Raw genomic sequence first — 22,097 nt, 5'->3', positions numbered from 1 at the left:
GGTGGTCCAACACAGGAGCAGAGTGTAAATAGGTGTCAGTGTCTATTCTGCTCCCGTATTTTATCTGTAAGTCTTTAAAATCTTTGTTTAGGTTGTGCTTAACACCTTGTTACCAAAATAGCTTTCCTGTCAAAAATCAGAATCCTTTTAACCACATCAGCAAATCTGGTGACTGTATAACACCTTCTAGTGTAACAGGGGGGGTTGTGTTGCGGGTAGTTGTGTCATACTGAGAATGATGTTTTTTCAGTTTAGTGTGGTTGATCCATACTGTGAAAGGCAAAATGATAAAAAACTATTTCCAGATTTAAAATGAGCAATAAAGCTAAATTCTTCCAGGCAGTGCACCCCTTTTATTCTTTGCCTAACGTCCAAAGTGAAAAATTATTTTTATGATGGTCATCCATTGGTTATCACAACACAAGTGGTTTCTTTCATCAGTGATGTACAAGGTATCTGTAATATTATTTTGGAATAAAGGCATTGCCTTTCTTTAAAACTAGCCAAATATTTTAGGTGAGATTTTTTTGTAGATGGCAAGGAGCCAGCAAAAGGTTTGTTGGTTATGATTTTTTTGCCTGGTATAATGTTGGGGTTTAGATGTTCATATTCCGTGTTTTCTTTTTTGTGGTGTCATGAAAGTGCTTTCCTCATTAAATTCTGAATTAAATTAGATCACAATGTTAATTACAGTAGGAGCATCCTATTTAGTAGTCTTTACCTGGATGTGGATTGTGACATGAGTGCATCATAATTTCCTGTTGGGGAAAACTAAACAGAATCAAACAAAAACCAAGAAATAAGAAAAACCCCAACAACTCAAGAACCCCAGTGAAACCAGTAACAACCAAAAATCCCACCAGAGGAATTTTCTAGAAAGACTATGCCAAAAAAACAGTCATGTATTGTGGAACAGAGAAGTATAAGTGATCTTGGCCTACATAAACCTCACGTGCACCTTTGAGAAAGCGTGTGCATCAAGGACTTCAGGACTTCTAGGCACCAGAAAATTACAAGTTCTTGGTTGACAAATTCTTTGACATTCAGTTACAGTTGAAGTAAAAAATTCCATCTGATTGCAGTAGCACTTACACTGTTAGCACCAAGGTTTCTGTCAAATGCTAATAGACACTATTTTGGATGAAAAGAATCCTGCTTATGTACAGTATGCATGTAAAGCTTTGACTCTTCCGTGCCTATGGCTGCAGTAGTAAATACTCCATTTTGCTTTGTCACTTGCTTTGTCCATGTCCTGAGGAGTCCCAGCCGTGTTGCAATACAAGCTCCTTGTGCACCATGTAATTTAATTCATGTTACAGATCTGATTGACTAAGCTGCTGCTGCAGTCACGGCTGCATGAGAGGGATGTTGGTTATTCTTACTGATAGCCATTCTGCAATCTCATTTTTAAAAGAATAAATTCACCTGAATTTCCAAGAATTTTCAGTACAAGGGGAATTGCCCCTTTCCTGGCTTTTCCTTTAGAATGGGTATTCTGTAGCTTTGCTTTTCATGAAGAGCCTCAGTTCTGCCCCGGGGATGGTGGCATTGTGTTTTAATGGCGACTTGTGTGACAGTACTTTAAGAATCTTGGGGGAGAGGAGTAGTATAAAGGCACTATATTAATGCCAGATTGCTTTAAGAACGATTGTCAACCTTAGACAATTATTTTGAGAATTCTCTCAGATTAAAATGGGCGTGTATAATGTGCTGGTGTTGCTCCTGTCTGTCCCTGCGAACAAGACAAAGTGCTTGGCTGTTAAGTGATGGTCACCATGTAGCACCTCCAAAAGCAAGATTAGGTGAAGTTGCAAAGTGACTTGATGATCTAAAGTTTCCTTGTAGGATATATGAGGTCCAACATCAGTTATAAATTGCTTTCCCTGCAGAACTCTGCAGGAGTGAAAATATTTTCTGTTCATGAACATGATCTGTCTGTTGTTTCTTACAGTGGAGAAAGTGCTGATAGTATTCAGGTGCTTACAAGTGCAGTCAAACTTCAGATAATCATCAAAACAATACTAGTATCAACATAATCTAGATGAGATCACTAGAATATTAGGTTTTTGCATGCCATCCTGTGTTGCAGCAGAGCGCCAGTCTTCTATATGGGAATTTATTCTTTCTCTAGAAGCTTTCTAATACTGGAAGCAACTCCACACCAATTTTCTTGTTCAGTTTTTCTGATTTTTGTTAGGAATCTCCAGTGGCAGGAACAGGTTGATAGCTCTGCAAAGTCTTGTTTATTTTAATGACACATTTAATCTATAATACGTCGTCTGCTGTCTTTTTAGCCCCTTATACTCATTTCCCTCCTGTTGTGTGATATTCCATTCATTTTGTGTTGCATGCCTTCGAGTTCTTGGAAGGCTGCTCTGTGGCCTGTTCTGAAATATTACCTCTGTTGGATTTGTACGTGCCTGGGAGGAATCACATTGCAGAACTTAGTATCGTAATGCTGTAACTTATTTTCACCCCAGAGTCAGTCTCTCTACCCTTAGAATTTTCTCTAGTGGCTTTTGAAATGTTTCTGCATCACTGATACTGAGCGGAACTGGATGTGCTAATCTGGAAATGGCTTTTAACGGATCAGAACTTTGCCTTTCTGGTCTCTCTGGTGATTAATTCTTCTGCTTTCTATGTCCAAAAGCACAAGTGTGTTTTCTTTGCGTTACAGAATCTGCTTACTGGGGTTGCCTGTGATCTTTCAGAATTACGTCTCTGGGGTCAGGCTACTCCACTAGTGCAAATACTGTTTGCATCGATTGTGGGTGTGGGTTTTGGGGGGTTGGTTTTTAATTTAGTAAATGTGACAAGCTGGATGTGCTGCTGCTGTTCCCAGTAGTTAGCAAAGGTATCATCTTAAGGTGGAGGACACGCAGTGACAACACACTAGTTGTCTTGCTGCAGACTGTGTCCCCTGCACAGCATTAGTAAATCAGTGGGTGTTCAGTAAATCCTTGTTTCATGGGGACTTTATTCAACACAGTCATTTTGGATTTAACATGGAGACCAGGCTAAAAGATTCTTAAACGTTCCAGGGATACCAGTGTGCAGTGTGGGTCTTGTTCCTCATTGACTTTTATAGTCCTAGAGAACTCCCAAAACTCTGCCTGAGATGAATAAACTCCCTGCTGCTTACTGCCAAGTTTCAGCTAAAGCTGTGTGTTTAGTTTGAAAGGTGGGCCAGGGGAGGGGTGGGGGTGGTTTAAATTTTGTGCAACACAGCTAGGATCTATACAAAGGTTGATGTTTGTGTGACTTCTGTAAGAAAAGCCTGGCTGTCACATTAGAGAGTTTCTAGTATTAAGACAGTGCTTCATAGAAGCAGTGGGGAGAAGGCTTTTGACATTCTACTGACATTTTACATCTCAGATGAGTACCCCTCTATTTTAAGGAGAAATGGAGATGATCTATAAAATTTTAGGGATGCTTTTTTCCTGCACTTCCTTTCAGGATCTTGTAGGGGAGACTTGCTGCTGTGCTGTTTGTTCTTCAGTACTTCTGTCAGGTTTTTTTTCTTTTGAAGAACAGCATAGATTCTAACAGCCAGCTGTTCTTCCTTCCCTGGACTGCTCTAGACCAGACTTCTAGAGATCTCGTGAGGCTTTCAGAAATATCTGACTGCTCTTGTCCTCATTCCATCTGGAAATTCTTGTCTGTCACCTTTTTGGTGCTAGCAACTTGCTGAAAGCCACTCTTAGCATCCAAAACAGTACTCTGTCTAACTTGATCTTTAGGTTTACGGTGACGACCTCATCCTTGTCCTGGAATAGAATGTTTGTCTCTTTGGGTGCTATTTATTTCTGAACAGCACTTCCTAATGCTTTCATTTAAATATTGGTACAAGTAACATTTGAACATGGAGATCAATTGGGCCAACCAATAACTCACAGTTATTTGGTAGTGGAATTCAAATTCCTCTTTTCAGCAGCAGAGACAACTGAGGTTATCACAGTGACAGGAGGTACAAACCACACATCAGGTGTTTCCAGAGTAGCGCCTGTACAGTTCTGTACATCCAGTGAAGAAAGCAAATGCTTAAACAAGTCACCTGAAAGACAGAGCAGCTGTTCAGACAAGCCTTCTCCTATCCAAGGCAATGACAAGCCAGTGGCTTTAACCTTTGCTATAAGATCAGAGAGGAGCATCTAAAAGCCTTACCATTAAAGAATCTCTGATGCTGTTGTCCGTTGGAACTTCTGTACTTAGAACTGCTAATGTTTTATGTTTAGTTGTCTAAATTTTTCTCTGGCTTGTATGACAGATGTTGTAGATGTAAATGTGCTAACTTGTTTAAGATTATGGTTAACCTTGATCACTTAAAAATATACAGAACACATACAAGATGGCTTTTTACTGTAACATCTGTTAGACGTTACGTAGTGGCTACCAGAAATGGCTTTTCCCTTAAAAAAGCCCCCCAAAAAACCCAAAACAAAGCAGAAAAATAAATAGCCTGTGAGCTGAGTCCTGGTAACTTCCACAGGTATTTTGTGCCCAGACTGCCACACAGTTGGGCATGGTATCCTGTTTCTTTTGTGGGGAGAAAAAGAAACTTGATACTTCAGTGACTTCAGCTATAATTCAGCTGGACGGTTTGGCTGCTGGCTGATTTACTGCTTAACGGTGGATATTCCCTGGTGGAAACACTGATGTGTCTGTAAGAGTAATGAGTGAAACCTGTTTTCTCCTTTGTGTTAACCTCCTGTAGATAAAACATTTTTGGGGAAAAACAAAACAAAATAAAACCCCCTGATCCTGTAATAGGTTTTATCTAAAAGAAAATAAATGTGGTGTTCTTGAGATGATCTGTTTGTTTTGGTTGGCTCTGTGCTTCTTGGGGTTCTGGAAGTTACTGCTCGATTGCAGATGTATCTTACTTTCCTCCTGTCAGGGAGAACTGGTGACTGCGTCCAAGGCAATAATCGAGAAGGAGTATCAACCCAAAGTCATCGTGAGCACAACAGGACCCAACCCCTTCAATAAGCTGACTGATCGGGAGCTGGAGGAGTATCGCAGAGAGGTGGAAAGGAAGCAGAAGGGACCAGAAGGTTGGTTGCTCTGTGTTTAGTGTTCTGTGACAGACTGTGATAACAGCAAGTTTATTACCACTCATTGGCAGGTGGGTTACCTGCAGAGACCCTGGGTAAATGATTCAGCTTTTGTCTCTTTCTGTTTTTCCCCTGGGAATTAGAAATTTAAAAAGCACATTGGGTATAGAATGTGCAGTCTCAGCGTTCATGGTGTGTTCTGTGCAATACATAGGTGTGCTAAAATTATCCTAGTAGACAAACGGGGGTGTTTAGTATGGCCAGTTCCTGCTGCTAAGAAGTTGGAAGCTTGAAACTTCAGCCAAAAAGTTTCTGGGTAATGCAAAGGACTGCAGATTGTTCCACTTTGTCTCTCTTACTGCTAGTCTGGGGTGAGAAAATGGTGTTGCTTTTTACACAGTTTCCTAGTGGTTGGAAGGGACCTCTGGAGATCATATAGTCCAACCCCCCTGCACACCTGCACTTTTCTAACTCGCTGAGAATTGTGGATCTGCTGAATGGGGAAGATACAGAAGAACATTTGGTTGCTACTTGGAAATGGCATATCTTGGGGACTTCCCCCAAAACAGACTTCCTAAATGGTCACAGAATGATGAGAATGCTGTGCTGTAAAAAGATTGTTGCTGCATCTGCAGTGGGTCATCCTGCTTTACTTCATTATAGATAGTTAATCGGTGTGAAGTTTTGAATTTGAATGATGCAGGAACCAGAAGTGCCATTTCTTTTGCAGTGTGTTCTCCCTGCTCCTGCTTTCTAATAAGATGTTGTAGGAGCCATTGTACATGTTAATCAAGTCTTCAGCTGTGGGGGTGGGATATTCTGCTGTTGCTCTGCCTGAATAACTGCATAAATTTGTTCTCTCAGTAACATTGCTACATCCTTCTTAGATAAGATATCAAAATATGGAGAGACTCTGTTACTGAGCCAGACACCAGTTGGGGAACAGAGTACTTTGCTTAGGAGTCAGACCATCAGTGAGCAAAATGCGTCAGATGATAGATGTCTGGATTTGAAAGGCAGATCAAAAACCCTTCAAGGAACAGATACGAAGATTTTTACAGGATCATGACATACCACCACTGTCTAAATCTTTAGATAACACTCAGTTTGCTGCTGCACGGGTTTCTTGTCAGACCACGCAGCAAGTCATCACCCATCTTGACCGAGAAGAGCCAGATGGGCAGAAGTCCTCCCATAAGGAATTTCATACTGCAGTGATCAAAGCATTGAGGTCCGATCCTGACCTTTTGGCAGAGGCCTCAGGTATTGCTGATGAGGTACAGTTGGGCTTGCAATCTAAGGAACAGCCTCTTTAGCTACTGGTTGGAGATCCTGTCAGTTGACTCTCCTCTGTGGGACTGATTTCACTTGTAATTGTCACGGGGAACCTTGCTGAACAATGTTTTAATGTTGCCCGTGACACACGGTGAACTTATTAATGTTTCCTTTGGATCTAGGGCTGTTAACACCTGGAAGCAAGGGGGACCCTTCTTACTAATAACAACCATGCAGACCACTGTGAAATCTGTTTTGAATCATTTAATTACTGCATGTTTCTTGATTATCTGTGCAGTCATCTTTTCATTTGGGCTGTGATTTTGTTTACGCTGAGCTTCAGCAATACAAAACAAGCAAGAGAGTGTTATCTTCCACATATTGATTCGTATCTTTCTTGGGGTTTTTCCTCCCAAGTTTTCTTTAGAACACTGTGATAAACCAATTCATAAACAATTAGATTATTCATGCCCTCTTAGGGGAAAAATCCCCCAAGCCACCACAGAGCACAACTGTGACTTGACCATTTTGTTACTATCAGACTGTCACTTAACTTTCTTTTGCTTGTTTTGGTGGTGTTTAATGTCCTGGCAGAGTTTGGATTCAGAAAAAAGTGTTTGAATCTTGTGTGTGTGGAGCAAAAGGCCACTTGAGTTTTCTCCCGTGCTGAAGGGTTCTGTCTGCCTTTTTAAATGTGTCTGTGTCTGCAGAACCTTCAGAAGATGGCAGGCAACAGAAAGAGAGAGGGGCCCCGGATCACACCGCAGCTCGCACTCCTCCCAGTACACCCAATAAAATAGAGGAAGGTATGTTCTTCTGAGCTGGGGGCAGGGGAAACCAGTAACTGCATCATTAGTGACTGACGCATGAAAACGTGTGAACTAGTAGCTAATAAAGGTAAATTATTTATTTTACTGTATTTTTAAGCTACCTAAAGTATACTACACTGAACTAGGAGTGTAGTAGGAGTTATGTTTACAATAATCAAGAAGTGTGCATTAATCTAAAGACAAACTTTCATCTCTTCAGACTTGCCTTGTCCTGTCTTGGTGTTTCTCAACTGATTTACACGTTTGTACATTTCCTGTGGGAGAGAATTGCTCTTCTGAAATGAAATAGTGTCTGGTGCTGAACCAGACACAAATTTCAATGCTTCAGTAAATCTCCTTCACTGATTGCACATTTCTTAAACATTATTGTACTTGGATTACACCTCAGTAAATATTTTCTCCAAGTCAGTTTGAATCTAAGCGTCACTATTTGCTCACCTTGTGTAGTAGCTTTAACTAAACCGAGAGCAGGGCCGGTAAAGTCCACAATTTCCTCCAAAAAGGGATAAAATGACAATTTTGAACAGGTGTAATCTAATTTTTGTCTTGTTTCCTTTACCTTGTACATTGGATATATCACTCGTCTGTTAGTCCTCCATTCACTACTTCATCTCATTCTGTTCTCTATAAGAATGGTTGCAACCATTCTTCGACTTAACACAATGGCTGTGATGAATGCATAGATTCTCTACTTGTGCTTTTTTCTTCTTGTGGCTGCGTTACAAACAGGAGATGGATATGCTAAAGAGTACCTGTTACCATAGTAAGTATCATTCCATACTCTGACCTGCTTATGTGCTTTGCTTCACTGTTGCATCTTTGTTTACTAAGGTGTTTTTGTTGGGTTTGCTTTTTTTTTAATAAAAAAGCAGGCTTTTTCAGTTGAGATGCTGATTTCTTTACTTCTTGATTTCATTAAATTCTAGGTAGTTATGGATCTTATGTTAAAATGTGCTCCCCCTTTTAAAGAGACCATGAAAGTGACATCATGTGTTTCCATATGTGTGTGTCTGATCCCTCCTTTTGAAAAGCAATAGTCTGACGGTGGCTTTCAGATACAGCTGGAACGGGTCTGGGAGTTCCTGCCCCAACAGCTTGCTGCTGTTTACTCAGCTTGGCCATGGCCATGAACTGGGACAAAGTTCCTCATCTATTCCAGTGCAAAAGCGTTACCACTGGTACAGATTTCATTTCCCCAGCAGACTTCTGCACAGGAGTGGATATGGAACTGCTCCTGTGTTGTGTAGGGAAATGCAAATTCCTGATGAGGAGTAACAGCAAGTACTTGGTGGCAGCAACTTCCACAGCTGTTTCAGCTAGATCTGCAGGGCTACATCAGACATTACTTGAGAGTAACAGGGATGTTTGGCCCCCTCCATTCCTGTGTCCTGTTATATCTGAAAGTCAGGGTGTTTGTCAGAGGTATGAAAGTCAAACTGCATTGTAGGTACCTGTGATGTTGCTAATGAAGTTCTAAAATCTGAAAGTCCTTTTATACTGAGCATTGCATTCCACAAACTCTTTTAGCTCTGTAAGTTTTCTGGGACAAACATACAAAGCTAATCTTAGAGAGTAACTGGAAACTTGTGCTGTGACAACTTTGGCTGGCAGGAATCCTGTCGAATGACAACATTCTCTGTATACAGCCTCTTCTCAATGCTTTTTTCTCATACTGTTTCAATTTAAGTGTAGCTGAAGCCAGAAAGTGTTTTGTGATGACTCAGTTATAGCCTAGTTTGTATGTTTGTCCACATGTTTGTGTTGGGAACGAAAAAAGCCATGAACTTTTATTTTCATAAGTGAGGTGAACGGTAAGCACACAGCAGTATTAATGGTACTTTTTGAGCTCTTATGGCACAGTCTGTGTAAGGTGGGGGGAGGCACAGTCCTGATTGTTTGGAAACAAATTTTTAAATGTTGAGGTACTGCTGAGTTCTTACACTGTGTTCCTTGTGCTCCTGAAAGCCATCAGGTAGAAGAGCAGAGTGTTCACATGCTCTGTGCTTTTTACCCAGTATGGAATTGGTAAATTTCCCTAATTCTGGTAAAACACTGCCCTCAGTGCGCTAGATAACAGATGTCTGGTTGATTAGCCTAATGTTAATCTGTTTAGTAAAGTGATGGTAATTCAACAGATGGGAAAGGAAAGCGGTCCTGGGTTAATGAGTTACAACTCATTTATGTTTAGGCCCGCTGGCAGAAACTGTTTGAATGCCTGTAGCTTCCTATTCTCTTAAGAATTTCTAATCCCTTTTTTAAAACTTACTAGTAAACCTTCTCTGAAACTTTTTATAAAGATCAGATAAAATTGACCAACAGTCTAACATGGTGCCTGGTCTAGAGACTGGGGCAGCTGGTGCGTTCAGTGAATTCCCGAGAAGGAGGAGCGTGGAAGGAGCGCAGTGGCAGTGTGGAGGTGTGGGTGGTGCTTCTCACACCTCCCTCACCTACGCACGGGCAGAGCTAGAGCTTGAGGAGGCAGCTTGTGATGCACACGGTGGCTTTATCTCTTCTGCTGTGTTTTAAATCCCGCCTGCAGCATAACTTTTAAACTGCTAACTTGTGCATTCCCAGTGTTTGGCACTGAGCACTGGCGTGCTTTGTTTATTTAACCTCTCCGGAGCTCTGGGTGCAGTAGGCAAAACCTGTTGGGGTTTTTAGCAGGTATTCACACAGCACAGGCCTCTCACAGGTACTGGGGTTACTGATGCTATCTGGCAGGAATAAAAAGAACACTCTTCATTCCCAGAGGAAATATGTGGAAGTATCAAGGAATTTCTGTAAATTCTTGTGAAAGCCTTTGGTCTCTTGAAATTAAAATGAGCAAGATTTTAAAAGGGGAGAAAATAGTTGTCTCTTTTGTGCTTTGCAATGAGTACAGCCTGGATTTTGTTCTGAATTCCTCTTTACGTAACATCAGTGAGGATATATTTGACGCAGCTGACATCACAGCTGCAGCGCAGCGATGAACGCTGCAGGGAGCTTTAAAACGGTGCTCGCTGCTCGGTACATATGTATGGAGAGAGCTCTGAGCAGCACATCTCTGAAGCACAGCGGTGAGGGAGGGAAGTGGTGCAGGTGGGGGAGTGGTGGTATTAAGTCATGGCTAGAGTTGTGATGTTTGGGGTGAGTTTTGCTGTTAGACATCACTTACATTAAACAAAGCTGTATCGCATAACCTGCTGAGCTCGTGTAATTTGATAAACTGCGGGGGTTTTACTTACAGAAAGCTGTAATATCTGTAGTAAGAGAAGTGAAGCCTTTGTGATAGGAATTCATGTTCTGGAGCAACATCTGTTAGATCTCAGGGAGGAACGTTAGGAAAATCCGAGTGTTACGATTAACGATTGGCAAGTTCAGAAAGGAATGGCTCTGCATGTATCACATCGCTGCCAGCCAGCAATTAGTGTTACCCCACCAAAAGGAAAACCAACCAAGAGATGGAGTTTCGTGGTGCTCTCTTCAATGCCAGTGAAGGCTGCAGGTGTAACTCGGGCTCGCTGTGCTGAGACCCCGTGTCGCTTGCAAATGGGATAAATAAAACACAAGAGTAGTCTGAACAGTTACTTCCTTCCTGGTGCCCACCCACATGGTGGGGTTCAGCTTTATCTCTTCTGCAGCGAGAGGCTTAGAAACAAAGCAAGCTTTGGAGTACCTCATGTCTCTCTCTGCCCAAAGCTCAAGGAGAACAGCCCTATTACAAAGGCTTTATTCAAAGTAAATACAGTAGTTTTTTAATAGAGCGTGCTCGCCAGCAGCTTGCTTGGCTTTCTCTGTCCTGGGGACGCTTATGTAAGCTAACTGTGCCCTTGTCTGTCCGTCCACTAGAGACACAGCAGGACCAGACTTACAAAGATGACAGTGATGCTGCAACTTTCAAGCAAACCCTCCCAGATCTCACCCCTGATGAGCCTTCGGAAGCACTCAGCTTCCCTCCCTTAGGAAAGGAGGAAGGGAGATGCGATGAAGATGTGCCCAAAAGCCAAACGGAATCACCTGCAGTGGAACATAAGGAACCCCAGTCTCACCCCACTGAAGAGCCAGTAACACCAACGGCTGAGGAGGGGACAGCAGCTGACGCAGGCAGCGACGAATCTCCAGGGAAGTCCCCATCGAAAAAGAAAAAGAAGTTTCGCACTCCTTCCTTCCTGAAGAAGAGCAAAAAGAAGAGTGACTCCTAAAGGCCACACACACTGCAGAAACACTGTCGTATTTTAACTCCATTAACCACTAGAATGTACCAGATCGTACTGAGTGTTTTGTCGTCTTATGTAAATGAATGCAACAGGTAATCCAACCAGCCCCTCAAGTTACCGCTCGATTAAGGTCATAACCAGAAACTAATGTCCAGAAAGGTGCTAATCCTTTTTTCAGCAGCTACCACTGATCTGATCCCCAGCCTGTAGGCATGTGTAAAGGACCCCAGGTGCAAGGCATTGAGTCACTACTTTTCATTTCAATCCCACACTGCTTTATGAAAGAGTAACAAAGAAATTCACAGTTAGAAATAAACCACACCTTGCTGACCACAAGAAGTGTGCTTTTCCAGTATCCTGTTCCAAGTCACGAGTAAATTTCTTCTCAAATACTGACAGAGAGGATGCTTTTGCAGTGGTGTTCTCAAGGGGGATGTATTCCCCAACTGCCGTGTCAGTGTCGGCAGGCTTGCGGTTGTTGATCATGTTTCAGTCAAGCTTTGAGCCTCTCCGCTCCCCCCCCTCTCTCCCCTCTGACTAGTGTAACAAAACGAAGGTGGCTTTCACCTGGCTTTATTTTATAGCTGGCACTTGAAATCATCTTTGTCTAGGACTGAAGTAACTGTGGTGTGTTCTGCTCACCTTGTGCATCAGAAGAGCCCAATCTTTCATTTCCTAGTGAATGCAGTTGAAGGGAAATCTGGCTTTCAGTCCTGCCTCCCCGGGGGCCAGTCTGAGGGTGTTTTGGCTGCTAGAAAAGGGTAGAGACTGGCTGTATTTGGAGCATTTCAGGCATCGTGCCGCTGGTGGGGCAGTTGTGCTGGAGGCCTTAGTGCAGGGGTTGTTTTCCCCGCTGAACAATCCCTTGGGTGCACATGCAAATCTGTGGTGTATAAACTGTAACCCCAATCTGCGGCCTTTTCTGTTTGCTCCTTCCCAGGATAAAGATGTAAATGCATCACACTGAATATTTACCCTTTTTTTTATAGTAATTATTTTCACTTACAAGACCTGGTGTTTCTCTTTTGTTGTTGTCGTTGTTGCCAGCAGTACAGTACAGCACTCCCCAGTAACCTTCAAGGTGTATTTCCACAGTTTGCTATAAATGTTTGTTTAGTATGTAGCATGGTAAAGAAAATCACTGTCACACTGAATTCACTCTTTTCCAGCACCTGCCACGCTCCTGTCTCTCACCAACTGTAAAGTAGTCTAAGGTCAGGTAGGTAAGGCTTGCAGGCGTTCTCCAAACAGGGCACCGTTCCCCGGGCGGCAGCGGGGTGGCTGGGAACCCCCACTGGCTCGTAGCGTTGGCGCCTGGGCCGTTACCAGCACTCGCGGTGTCCGTGAGGAGGCCGACAGGGATGTAACCGTTCAGGGTGATACTGAGCAGCGGAAACTAATGCCTTACAATTCACACAGCAGGGAGAGGCCTGCCTTAGGCTGGTGCCTTGGGGTGGCAAAAGGGGGATGAGAGCCAGCTGTGGGGCTTCCCAGGAGAAGGGAGGTTTGGAGGGGGCAAAGGGAGGGTGAGTAACGGGGTTGTGGAAGGGGCAGAGGTGGGCGAAGGGCAGCAGCAGGTGCTGGTGCGGGAGAGGCCCCTGGCCTGAGCTGGTTAGGCAGGACTGCATGGCGCCAGCGGCTTTCAGCTTGTACTCTAACCCTGTACGTCCTCTGTGCACTAGGAAGCATATACAGTACTTACTTTGCTAATTTGTGTTTTACTGCAGGGTCATAATTAACTGACCGATTGCTCTGTGTTTCAGTTCTTTAACGGAGTCCCTCCATTTCTCTTGACCACATATGCAATGACTCTTAATTTCCAATTTTGTAGTTTGTTCTTTTGATTCTTTGTATTACAATATGACATGTAGTCACGTATGGTATGGTTACACACTGCGGGGCAGAATCAAGTCCTGTATTTTTCTTTCTTTCTTGTATTATTAAGTTCTACTCACAAATAAAACTCTTTAAAAAAAAACAACTATTTTCCTGCTCTGCTTTTAAAAGTTAGTTTTTTCCAGCTGCAGCCTGTTGAATTTTATTAGCTCCACTTTTAATGGTTAACCTGTTGATTAATGGTTGATGTAATGTGTTCTCCTCATAGGCTATTGTAGGGCTTCCTTCCTTGAGCACCCCAGCTGAGGAGGAGGAGGAGGCAGCACCTCTGGGTCTGGGCCCTGCTTTGCTTGGCCCAGCACCTGTGTGTCAGCATCTTCATTGTAATGAACTGACAGGACAAGCATACAACATAACAGTTTATTTGTAATGTGACAAGAACAGTGCTCAGTCATCAAAAAACCCCAGTGATCAGAGATGTACAAAACATCTCTTGCCAGATCATATTAAAAACAGCCCCCTGTGCCTGAGTGTTGGGCTGAGGCCACTTGCAGTAGGCTTCTGCCTTTTGGTCATCGTGTTGTTAAGGCAGTTGATGTGGCTCTTACCAGCCCCAGGGAGTGTTAGTGGACATCTCATGGCAGGGGGATAGAAACTCCCCCTGGAGTCACTCTGCCACCCAAACCTGGACACATGAGTCCCCAGGCAGTGCTGTCAGTTGGGCTTGTGCAGCTGATGGAAGGAGTGGGGAAGAGGTCTCTGTGCAGCTGGGCAGCGTTAAGGCCACTTGCTGGTGAGTTGGGATCGCTCTGTGCTGTCCTGCCCTGCTGCCAGGCCCCTCTGCTTGCCTCGTGCCGAATGCTTCTCTCAACTGCATGGTGGGGGCTTCTGTGTACAAGGGCACCCGCGTGGGCTGGGAGGCTGGGGTGAGCAAACTGCCTGGGGACGGTCTGAGAGCTGCCGCTGCTGCAGGGGTCATCGCCTGTCCCCTGCAAGATGAAAGACCTTCTCTTCCCCTTTGATTGGCAGGCAGGGGGCAAGAAGGGCAGGGCTTGTAGAGAGGTCCTTGGAAGCTGGTGGTAGTTCTGTGGTTACTTTCTACTCCTCCTTTGGCTGCTGTCTTACAAAACCAAGTAGCATGAAGGGGATGAGTAGTAAAACTCCACAGACGCTGAAGCAAATCTCTGCCCCTGCCAGCCAGTAAACTGCAAAGGGAAGAACATGTAGCTCATTAGTGTGGGTATCCTTGCTCTGAGCTCTGCTGCAGGCCACAAACCACCTGGGCACCAGGAGACCACCAAGCTACTCAGTCTCTCTCTGCACAGTCTTGCTGGCACACAAGTTACAGCCACCTCCTCTTTAAGAGCAGTGCTGGCTCTCTTCCAAGGAAGCTGCCTCTTAAAAGCGGCCATTTTCCATGGGGTGTTTTCATTCTTGCCAGTCAGGGATGGAGAATTTCACATTCAGGTGCTCAAGTATTTAACTCTGCCCCAGCACCTCCTCACTGCTGCAGCTGGTGCTGCCTGTGCTGCAAGGGAAGGTCTCTCACTGGTGGCATTGGTCTCCTTGTGTGACATACTCAGTAATCCAGTGCCTAGGAAGAGGTTTCTGGCTTTGCCAAACATGAGGATGGAGTTCAGACACTGTGTTGCCTCATGGCTGCTCCCCTTATGCTGTCCTTCACCCTGTAATGGCTTGGGGGAACTGAACCCCAGCCTGGGGAGACCTGTGCTCATTAGGCACAGTCTGAGCCCAGGGCAGCAGTAGTGTGGACTCTCTAATCTTGGGGGAGTGGTTACAGGAGCTTTTAATGCTGAGTTGTTCTTTGTACATGATGGGCCGTCCCTACTTAATGTGTCACCCTGGGATGTGGCATCATGAGATGGTGAAACCAGTCACCCACCAGTGGAGCCCCTGATCTCACTGACTGTGCTTACCCAGTGCTGGGGCCGCCCCTTGGCAAAAATAAGCCCAGCAAAGCCCTGCGCAAGGGCTCCTCTGCATCCCTGGCCAGCCCCCTATGGTGCTCCTCTGCCTGCAGAGCTACACCCAGGGCTTAGGCTGCTGCTTAGAGTCCAGCACTACCTGCTGTCTGGTTTATCTCTGCTTGTATGAGCTTCTTCAGCTCATACAAGCTCTTGCTGGGGGCCTGTCCCAGCCCTGCGCAGCTCTGGGGGCACTGACTCCTGCAATGGCACCTTTCTGGCTCTGGAACCTGCGGTACTGCCCCTTCCCCTTAAGCCCCACCTGGGCTGTGGGAACCCACAGTGATGCTGGCAAAGGCAGGGATACTCACTCACCTGTGGCTGACAGAATGGGTCCCAGGGCTCTGGCGAGGGCACCCAGGCTCCTCAGGATGCCCATGATTCGTCCCTTCTGGCCCGCAGAGCCTGTGTGAGCAGAAGGTTGTTACTCAGCAGCGAGGTGGTGACCAGGGCAGGGAAAACATGCAGGGCAGGGGCTCGTGGAGCCTCCTTCTTTTGGTGGCACTGCCCACATGCAGCTCCCCCTCCTTTCATGTCACACTACCCAAGCTGCATTTATCTATCTCCCCTCCACCACAACTGCTTCACTGAGAAAGCACTGGGGCTTGTCAAGAGCCTTTGTCCAGAAACAACCTGCACTGCCCCAGCTTCTGAACAACAACAACAAAACAGCTTTATATCGTACACCAGATTTGCTCAGGAGGTGCAAGGGTACTGTAAATACAGACCCAAGTTAAGTAAGTGCAACAGAAATGTGACATTAGTGAGCAAAGCCTTCCTTTTCCCCTCAGCAAGCACTGTAGGGCTGGCCACCACCTGAACCAAAGCTATAGAACAAACTGTGTTGCCCCCAGACAGCTACATCTGTGCCCGAGATTATGAAGCAACAAGTGCCACAAACCCAGAAGGTTTTAGAAGGTCTGACCTCTGAGGGGAAAGAAATTATTTTACAAGCTGGTGCCTCTGTCAGAGAACCCAGGCCCTGTGCTGGTTGTTGGGCAAAGGCCACAAATTAATTCTTTGCCCACTGTTGCCCAGCTTTTTAATGGTAACCAGAAATGAGGTTGCTTCAAGTCTCCCCATCGCACTGGAACAAGCTCTGCTACCCAGTACCAAGTTGAAGTGTGATAGCCATGTGCTCCCTGAAGAGCTTGTTGCTGTCTTAACTCTGACACTACCTGGCACAGAGGTTTCAGAAACAGGTACAAGTCAGCCTGGGGTTTTCCTGTGCTCTCCTGGGGGATGTTTCTGCACTTTCTGGGGTCAGGATAGTGTCCTCCTACCCCAGCAGCCTCACTGGTGGAGGATGCTTATAGAAGGGACAGGGCTGGAGGCTGCAGTCCCTCCAGTGACACACAGCTGGTTTGCCTCCCCCAGCACAGCGCGGTGCCATCGGAGGGTAACCGCAGCCATGGGGCACTGTCCATAGTGCAGAGCCCTAACCTTGCTCCTGCAGGGGTGGTTATCACTTCAGGGATACGTACCTACAATGTGGAGTAGCAGTTGGCTGTAAGAGCTTTTCTGAGTCCCTGTTAATGCATTTGGGAGCAAAGTGGCCACCTATAAAGCCAAGCAGCAGCCAGAGTCGCTGGTCCAACACGCAGCTCCAAGGTGGCCCTATGCCATGAGCTGTTGATGCATCACTGAGCTTCACCTCAATTCCATATTTGAGCCAAGTCAAAGGTCAATCAAGTGGCAAAGGGCCACCATTCAGAGCAGGAAAGACACTCACCGTAGCCTGACACCACTGCTGACAAACACGGGATAACAATGGCTGCAGCTGGAAAAATCCACAAGAGAGCCTGTCAGTGACCAGCAGAAAGCTCAGAACAGTTACCAGGGCCAGAGTGAAAAACATGTGGCCCAAACGCGTTACGACTGCAGAGAAATATGCTGAGCTCTTGGGCGCCCCACGGCCGTGAATCATCAGGTTTAATCCAGTTCAATAACGAAAACACCCCCCAGAGCCAACCTGCATGAAGAGCCCAGGGCCCAGAGCGCTCCGAGCAGATGTTTCCCATTAGTGTCCCTCTTCCCAAAGCACACAGGAAAGGGGTGGGTAGGTCAGATCAGCTAACTGGTGGTTTTCCAAATCCCTGTGGTTTTTGTCAGGGGAAGGGAATCACTCACAGCTCAAGCAGACAATGAAGTGGCTACACACAGCATCCCACTGTCCCCATGTATACAGCTTTACCATACTCATGGATGAAAGAGGCAGCTACATTCTGTCTTGGGAAAGAAGATGGTTAAGTCCAAGAAGAGGTTACAAAACTTTAAGGCACAAAAGCCAAGAGCTGTTCAGCAATCACTGCCCTCTTACTGAAAGAAGGGCCTTTTCTGCCAAGAAGGAAGCGCTTTAAGCATACAAATCAGGGGCCTTTTCTGGGAAGTAAAGGACAATCAGAGAACAGGACCAACAGACAGGTTGCCTTAACTGCAGGCACCCTAACCCTGGGGAAGAGAGGAAAAGCAGCTCCTCCATAGCACTTCTAGTTAGCTTAACTGGAGAAGAGCTGGAACATGCCTTCCTGGCTCCATAGTGGGGTGGAAAGGCTACAAACTCAGCAGCACAGTTAGATGCACACCTCCTCTCACCCCTCCTCATCTGGTGGGCTTTCAAAAGCAAGGTGAGCTGTAGCTAAAGTGTAGATTTTGAAACCTGTCACAGCGCTGGCATCCCTAGAGAAGCAAGCTACTAAACGGATGCACGCTGTGCTTCCCAGTTTACTCTTACATCAAGCTGTATCCTGCAAAAGAGAAGTCTACTTTTGTCATCAGTCACGTTTGAAGCTTCTTAACAACAGTTAGCAGCACTGGGAGTATCTGAAACCTCTTTTCAGACAGGCACGTCAGCACATGCATCCAACTTCATTCATAATTGTTTCCCTCAATAACAGCTTAGATTGGCAGAGTATTATTTGTGTAAACCCTTAAATACCTTTGACAACCCCCTCCACTTCTTGGGAACAACAGGTGGAGTTTTGCTCTGTCCCTGAGCTGGCAGCTGGCCATGCCAGCACAGCACTCAGGGCAACCCCAACATGCCCTCACCCTCACTCAGCCCTCGTGCCAGACTGTGCAGGTCTCTGCAGCACGTTGCCTGAGGAGTAGCATAGGCAGGCACGCTACCTCCCTTCTCTCCCTGAGCTAGTTAGTGGGTATTTTGCTTTGAGGTCTGATGAGAGTGGGAAAAACCACCCTCCAGAGCTCCCCAGCAAGACAGGACAACAGGAGCACTGGGGATGCTTCCAAAGATTGCCATGGCAACCCCCTATGATACAGACAGGACACTATTTCGTCCATCTTTTATAAACAGAAAGGGCAACTTGGTGTTCCTTAGAGTTTCAAATTGGAAGTGCATCTTTCTAACAGGATGAAGGAATACAGGACACAAACCCAGCTGTGTGTATCTGTCAGTGCATTTTGAACAGCTCACCGAAAGAGTACAGCAGCAGCCCCACACTCAGCACGGTCACATTTGCAGCCCATCCAATTAATAGGAAAGCTGGAATCAGCACCATAATAGCCTGCAGAATGAATGAGTCACAGGGTTACATTTCAGCCCTGCTTGTTAAAGCCTAACTCGAGGTGTCCTGCCAGTTCCCCTCCTGACACTACACTAAGCCGGCAGCAGAGAGCCCTTTCTTCCCAAGATCCACCCGGGTGGCCACACATCAGTGCGAATTCCTTTCCTGTTCCCTCTCACTGTCACAGGACTGCAGACCACATGCAGGCTGGACTCAGCTGTGACAGAGGCTCAGTTATCCCACCACCCATTTCCCACAGCTGAGACAAAAATTCATCATTGTGGAGTTGTCCCTCTCACATGATCTACTGGGGTTTTTGGGGCTTTTTCTCTTCTGTGTTAAACTAGACAGAAGTTCAGCTTTAACTCCATCTCCTGAGCTGGCACAAGAGATGGAAAAGCTTGTGTGCAACAGGTCTACAGCTTCTCTGCTTGTACTGTTCAGTTTTGGGCCCCTCACTACAAGGACATTGAGATGCTTGAGTGTGTCTAGAGAAGGGCTACAAGGCTGGTGAAGGGTTTGGAAGACAAATCTTATGAGGAGTGGCTGAAATAGTATTTAATAAACTGCTGGAGGCTTTAGCACAGCTATTAGCAAGCAGCCAACACTGTTAGCTGTTCAGAAACACTCCAAACCTCTTTTGTTTAGTTCCATGCACACATGTGAACAACAAAACATATCTGCTTGTCCCACAGCTGGGTGAGCTTCGGGGGGCTGCTCCCTGTCACCCCAGTACAGCAGCATCGCTGTCGCTATGAAGAGGCTGATACAGCAAGACACAGCTCTGAGGTTCAGTTACACTGGTAAAGGCCCAACAACCAGGGTGTTGGTAAACTGCTCTTTGGCTGGACTAATAAGACAGAAATTGCTTTTGATTTGGTAAGTAGAGATAGCACCTCCAACTGCCCTTCGCTGCACTTCAGTCTGAGAATTAGCATAACACATGGGGGGGGGGAAATGAAATAAGTATTTTTTTACCTTTTTTACAGCTCTGATTTCATTTCCTGGCTTAATTCGGCGAGCGTAGCCTCCCTGGATCACAGCCATTGTTATTCCAATAAAGAAAAACATCTTGCCCTGCTGCATGCTAGAAGGGAGGCAAAAACACAGATTGTGGAGTCACACACAGAGCATTCCACCCCAGGATTCATGGGTCCAGTGTAGACCCTTTTCCTGAAGAAGAGTGAAAATGCTTTTTGGTGCTTGCATGAGCAGTGCAATGTTCTTAATATGCTGACTTTAGTTTCCATGGCAGGCAGACAACAAAAAGACAAACCTCTGAGGTTTTATGTAGAGATGGGATGGCTGCTGGAAGATGCTGCAGTCACCTCTAGACTGCTAAGAAGTAGTTTACTTGTTTCTAGGGTGGTCCACAAGAGAGTCAGCACACTAATTACCCTGTGCCATGTGCACAGGATTTGCTGGTTTCCAAGGAACATATGTTTTGCTTTCTCACCACCACTGCCATCACACACAGAGTTTGATTGAGGTCACCAAGACACAACACAGGCCCTGGCATGGTGGTGACCATGCACTGCACTGGCAAGCTTGCAACATTGCTTCCTCCACCCTTAAATCTTCAACTTTCCCCTTCGCTTCTGTTAGCTACTGAACTATGTGGTTATTCTCAACTAGAGTTCTCACCTCTGTGACAAGCTTGTCTGTCACACAGCCTGTACTGTCGGCACAAGTTGTGTATCCCACCACAGAGCTATCCCTAAATGCCTGTGCAGGAGCAAGCTTAATACACTACAGAACCTTTCCTTGACACACACATGAGTTAAGCCACGAACTGTAATGAAAGACAGGCAGGGAGAGATGAGACAAACCTCTGAGAATTACTCAAAGGGAAGGACACACATAAGGACTCAAGCTGCAAGATCATGTTCCTGGCTGGAAACCTTCCTATGAGCTGGCAGGAAAAGTATTTCAAGCTGAGCTGCTGTTAGTGGATTCTGTTCTCTTTCTTCTCTGGTGTTTGACTAAAGGAAATCAAACTCTATGATACAATGGCTGTTCACTGTGTGCGCTGCAGAACTCTGACACGCAAACGCAGCCACATCGCTATCGCACCATCCCTCCCCTTCTTCCAACTTCAAGATTTGTCCCAACACTGAAGATCTCTTCTGGGATAAAAGAGAAATGCTCTGTTATAATCAACACACCCAGCCCAGCAATTCAGGAGCTTTAATTTAACCTTCAGGATTGCTGTTTCTCTAGTCCTTACAAGAGTGTGCCTGTGCTGTCATTTGTTCTTCCCACGAAGCCCAAGAGCCACCGCACACAGCGGCTGCTCTCTGAGTGCTTTTACCGACGTCACAAAGTCTCTCTTGGAAAGAAGTGAAGAGACCTTAAAGCAAGATTTTGGAAAATATGCTGGACAAAATATACAACACTGGCTTTCTAAGTGTGTTATACCTGCTGAACTGGAATCTCTGGTGAGTGAGAAAGCTCAGTGTGTACTCCAGGCCAGAAAACAGGAAGAGGTACAGGAAATAAACCAGGCCCAAGACTTTGAGATTCTGAAGATCTAAACAAACAAAAAACAAACACCAAGAAATAAAAACAAAGAGAGAGAAATACAGCAGTGTAGTTCAAGCACAGCTTGAGAATATAACAATAACAGAGCAACATTTATCAACTCTACAGGGAAAAGTTCTCACCTCAGATACTCATTTTAAATACTCATACAAGCAAGGCCACAAAATGACTGCTGCCCATGGCCTCCCTTCTTATGAGGGGAGGAGAGCCACAAAAATAATGTCTCCCTGGGACACCCTGGTCTCACTCACCCAATCCAGACCCTCTGCCTCACAACCCCACCCCAACCTATACTGGGATTTGGGCCTTAATTTTTAATCAGTACTTACATTCCACCTAATAGCCTGATGCTGCTCTCAGGATGGTATGGGCTGAAGCACAGCATCCCTCTTCCTAAGCTGCAAACAGCTGGTGACAGATTACCTTGCTTGTTTTTTCTGCCAGTGCAGGGTTTTAGCAGGTTTTCCCCAAAACAAATACTCTATTCCTGATGCAGCAGCAGCAGGACTGAATGGTAGTTGGCATGCCTGGCAAACACCGATTTATTTTCTACAGCTTAAATAATTTCATAAGGAGAAACAGCCAGCTCAAATGCTGCCTCTCCACATCCTGAATTGAGAAATAAAATTCCCATCTGCTTTCCTGGTTTGCATCTTGGATAAGGTAATTCATGTCTCCCTTAGTCATGCCCTGACCTACCTATTTTAATTGCTTCACTTACTGCAGCCTATCCCCACACTGCAGCCAGTGCCTGAAGAAGCAGCAAGCAGCAAGTCAGAGATCTTCAAATCTCTAAAATCTTATTTTGGGAATAACAAGGGACTTGCAATACCCTGTCTGTAAGTTAGTAAGG

The 22,097-nt window shown here is 45.4% G+C and overlaps 2 protein-coding genes across 2 annotated transcripts in view; one reads left to right on the top strand and one right to left on the bottom strand.

The window, feature by feature from the left end:
* Positions 1-12,846, top strand: part of ADD1 (adducin 1) — a gene marked incomplete at its 5' end in the record, with an annotated part of 31,387 nt that extends 18,541 nt beyond the window's left edge. The window contains 5 exon segments of the mRNA XM_084266867.1: positions 4,898-5,054; positions 5,942-6,108; positions 6,110-6,317; positions 7,040-7,135; positions 10,988-12,846. Of these exon segments, the coding sequence (XP_084122993.1) occupies positions 4,898-5,054; positions 5,942-6,108; positions 6,110-6,317; positions 7,040-7,135; positions 10,988-11,340 (981 nt within the window). The 3' untranslated portion in view covers positions 11,341-12,846.
* Positions 12,847-13,606: 760 nt separating this feature from the next.
* Positions 13,607-22,097, bottom strand: part of MFSD10 (major facilitator superfamily domain containing 10) — a gene marked incomplete at its 5' end in the record, with an annotated part of 20,728 nt that continues 12,237 nt past the window's right edge. The window contains 6 exons of the mRNA XM_084267032.1: positions 13,607-14,396; positions 15,492-15,581; positions 16,909-16,956; positions 18,613-18,703; positions 19,682-19,790; positions 21,122-21,233. Of these exons, the coding sequence (XP_084123158.1) occupies positions 14,290-14,396; positions 15,492-15,581; positions 16,909-16,956; positions 18,613-18,703; positions 19,682-19,790; positions 21,122-21,233 (557 nt within the window). The 3' untranslated portion in view covers positions 13,607-14,289. The remainder of the gene's footprint in view (positions 14,397-15,491; positions 15,582-16,908; positions 16,957-18,612; positions 18,704-19,681; positions 19,791-21,121; positions 21,234-22,097) is intronic.

This window comes from Gallinula chloropus, assembly GCF_964237585.1.
Source record: "Gallinula chloropus genome assembly, chromosome: 7".
In the NCBI taxonomy this organism is placed as follows: Eukaryota; Metazoa; Chordata; class Aves; order Gruiformes; family Rallidae; genus Gallinula; species Gallinula chloropus.
The sequence above is the reverse complement of the archived record's forward strand: the minus strand, read 5'-3'. Positions and strand labels throughout refer to the sequence as shown.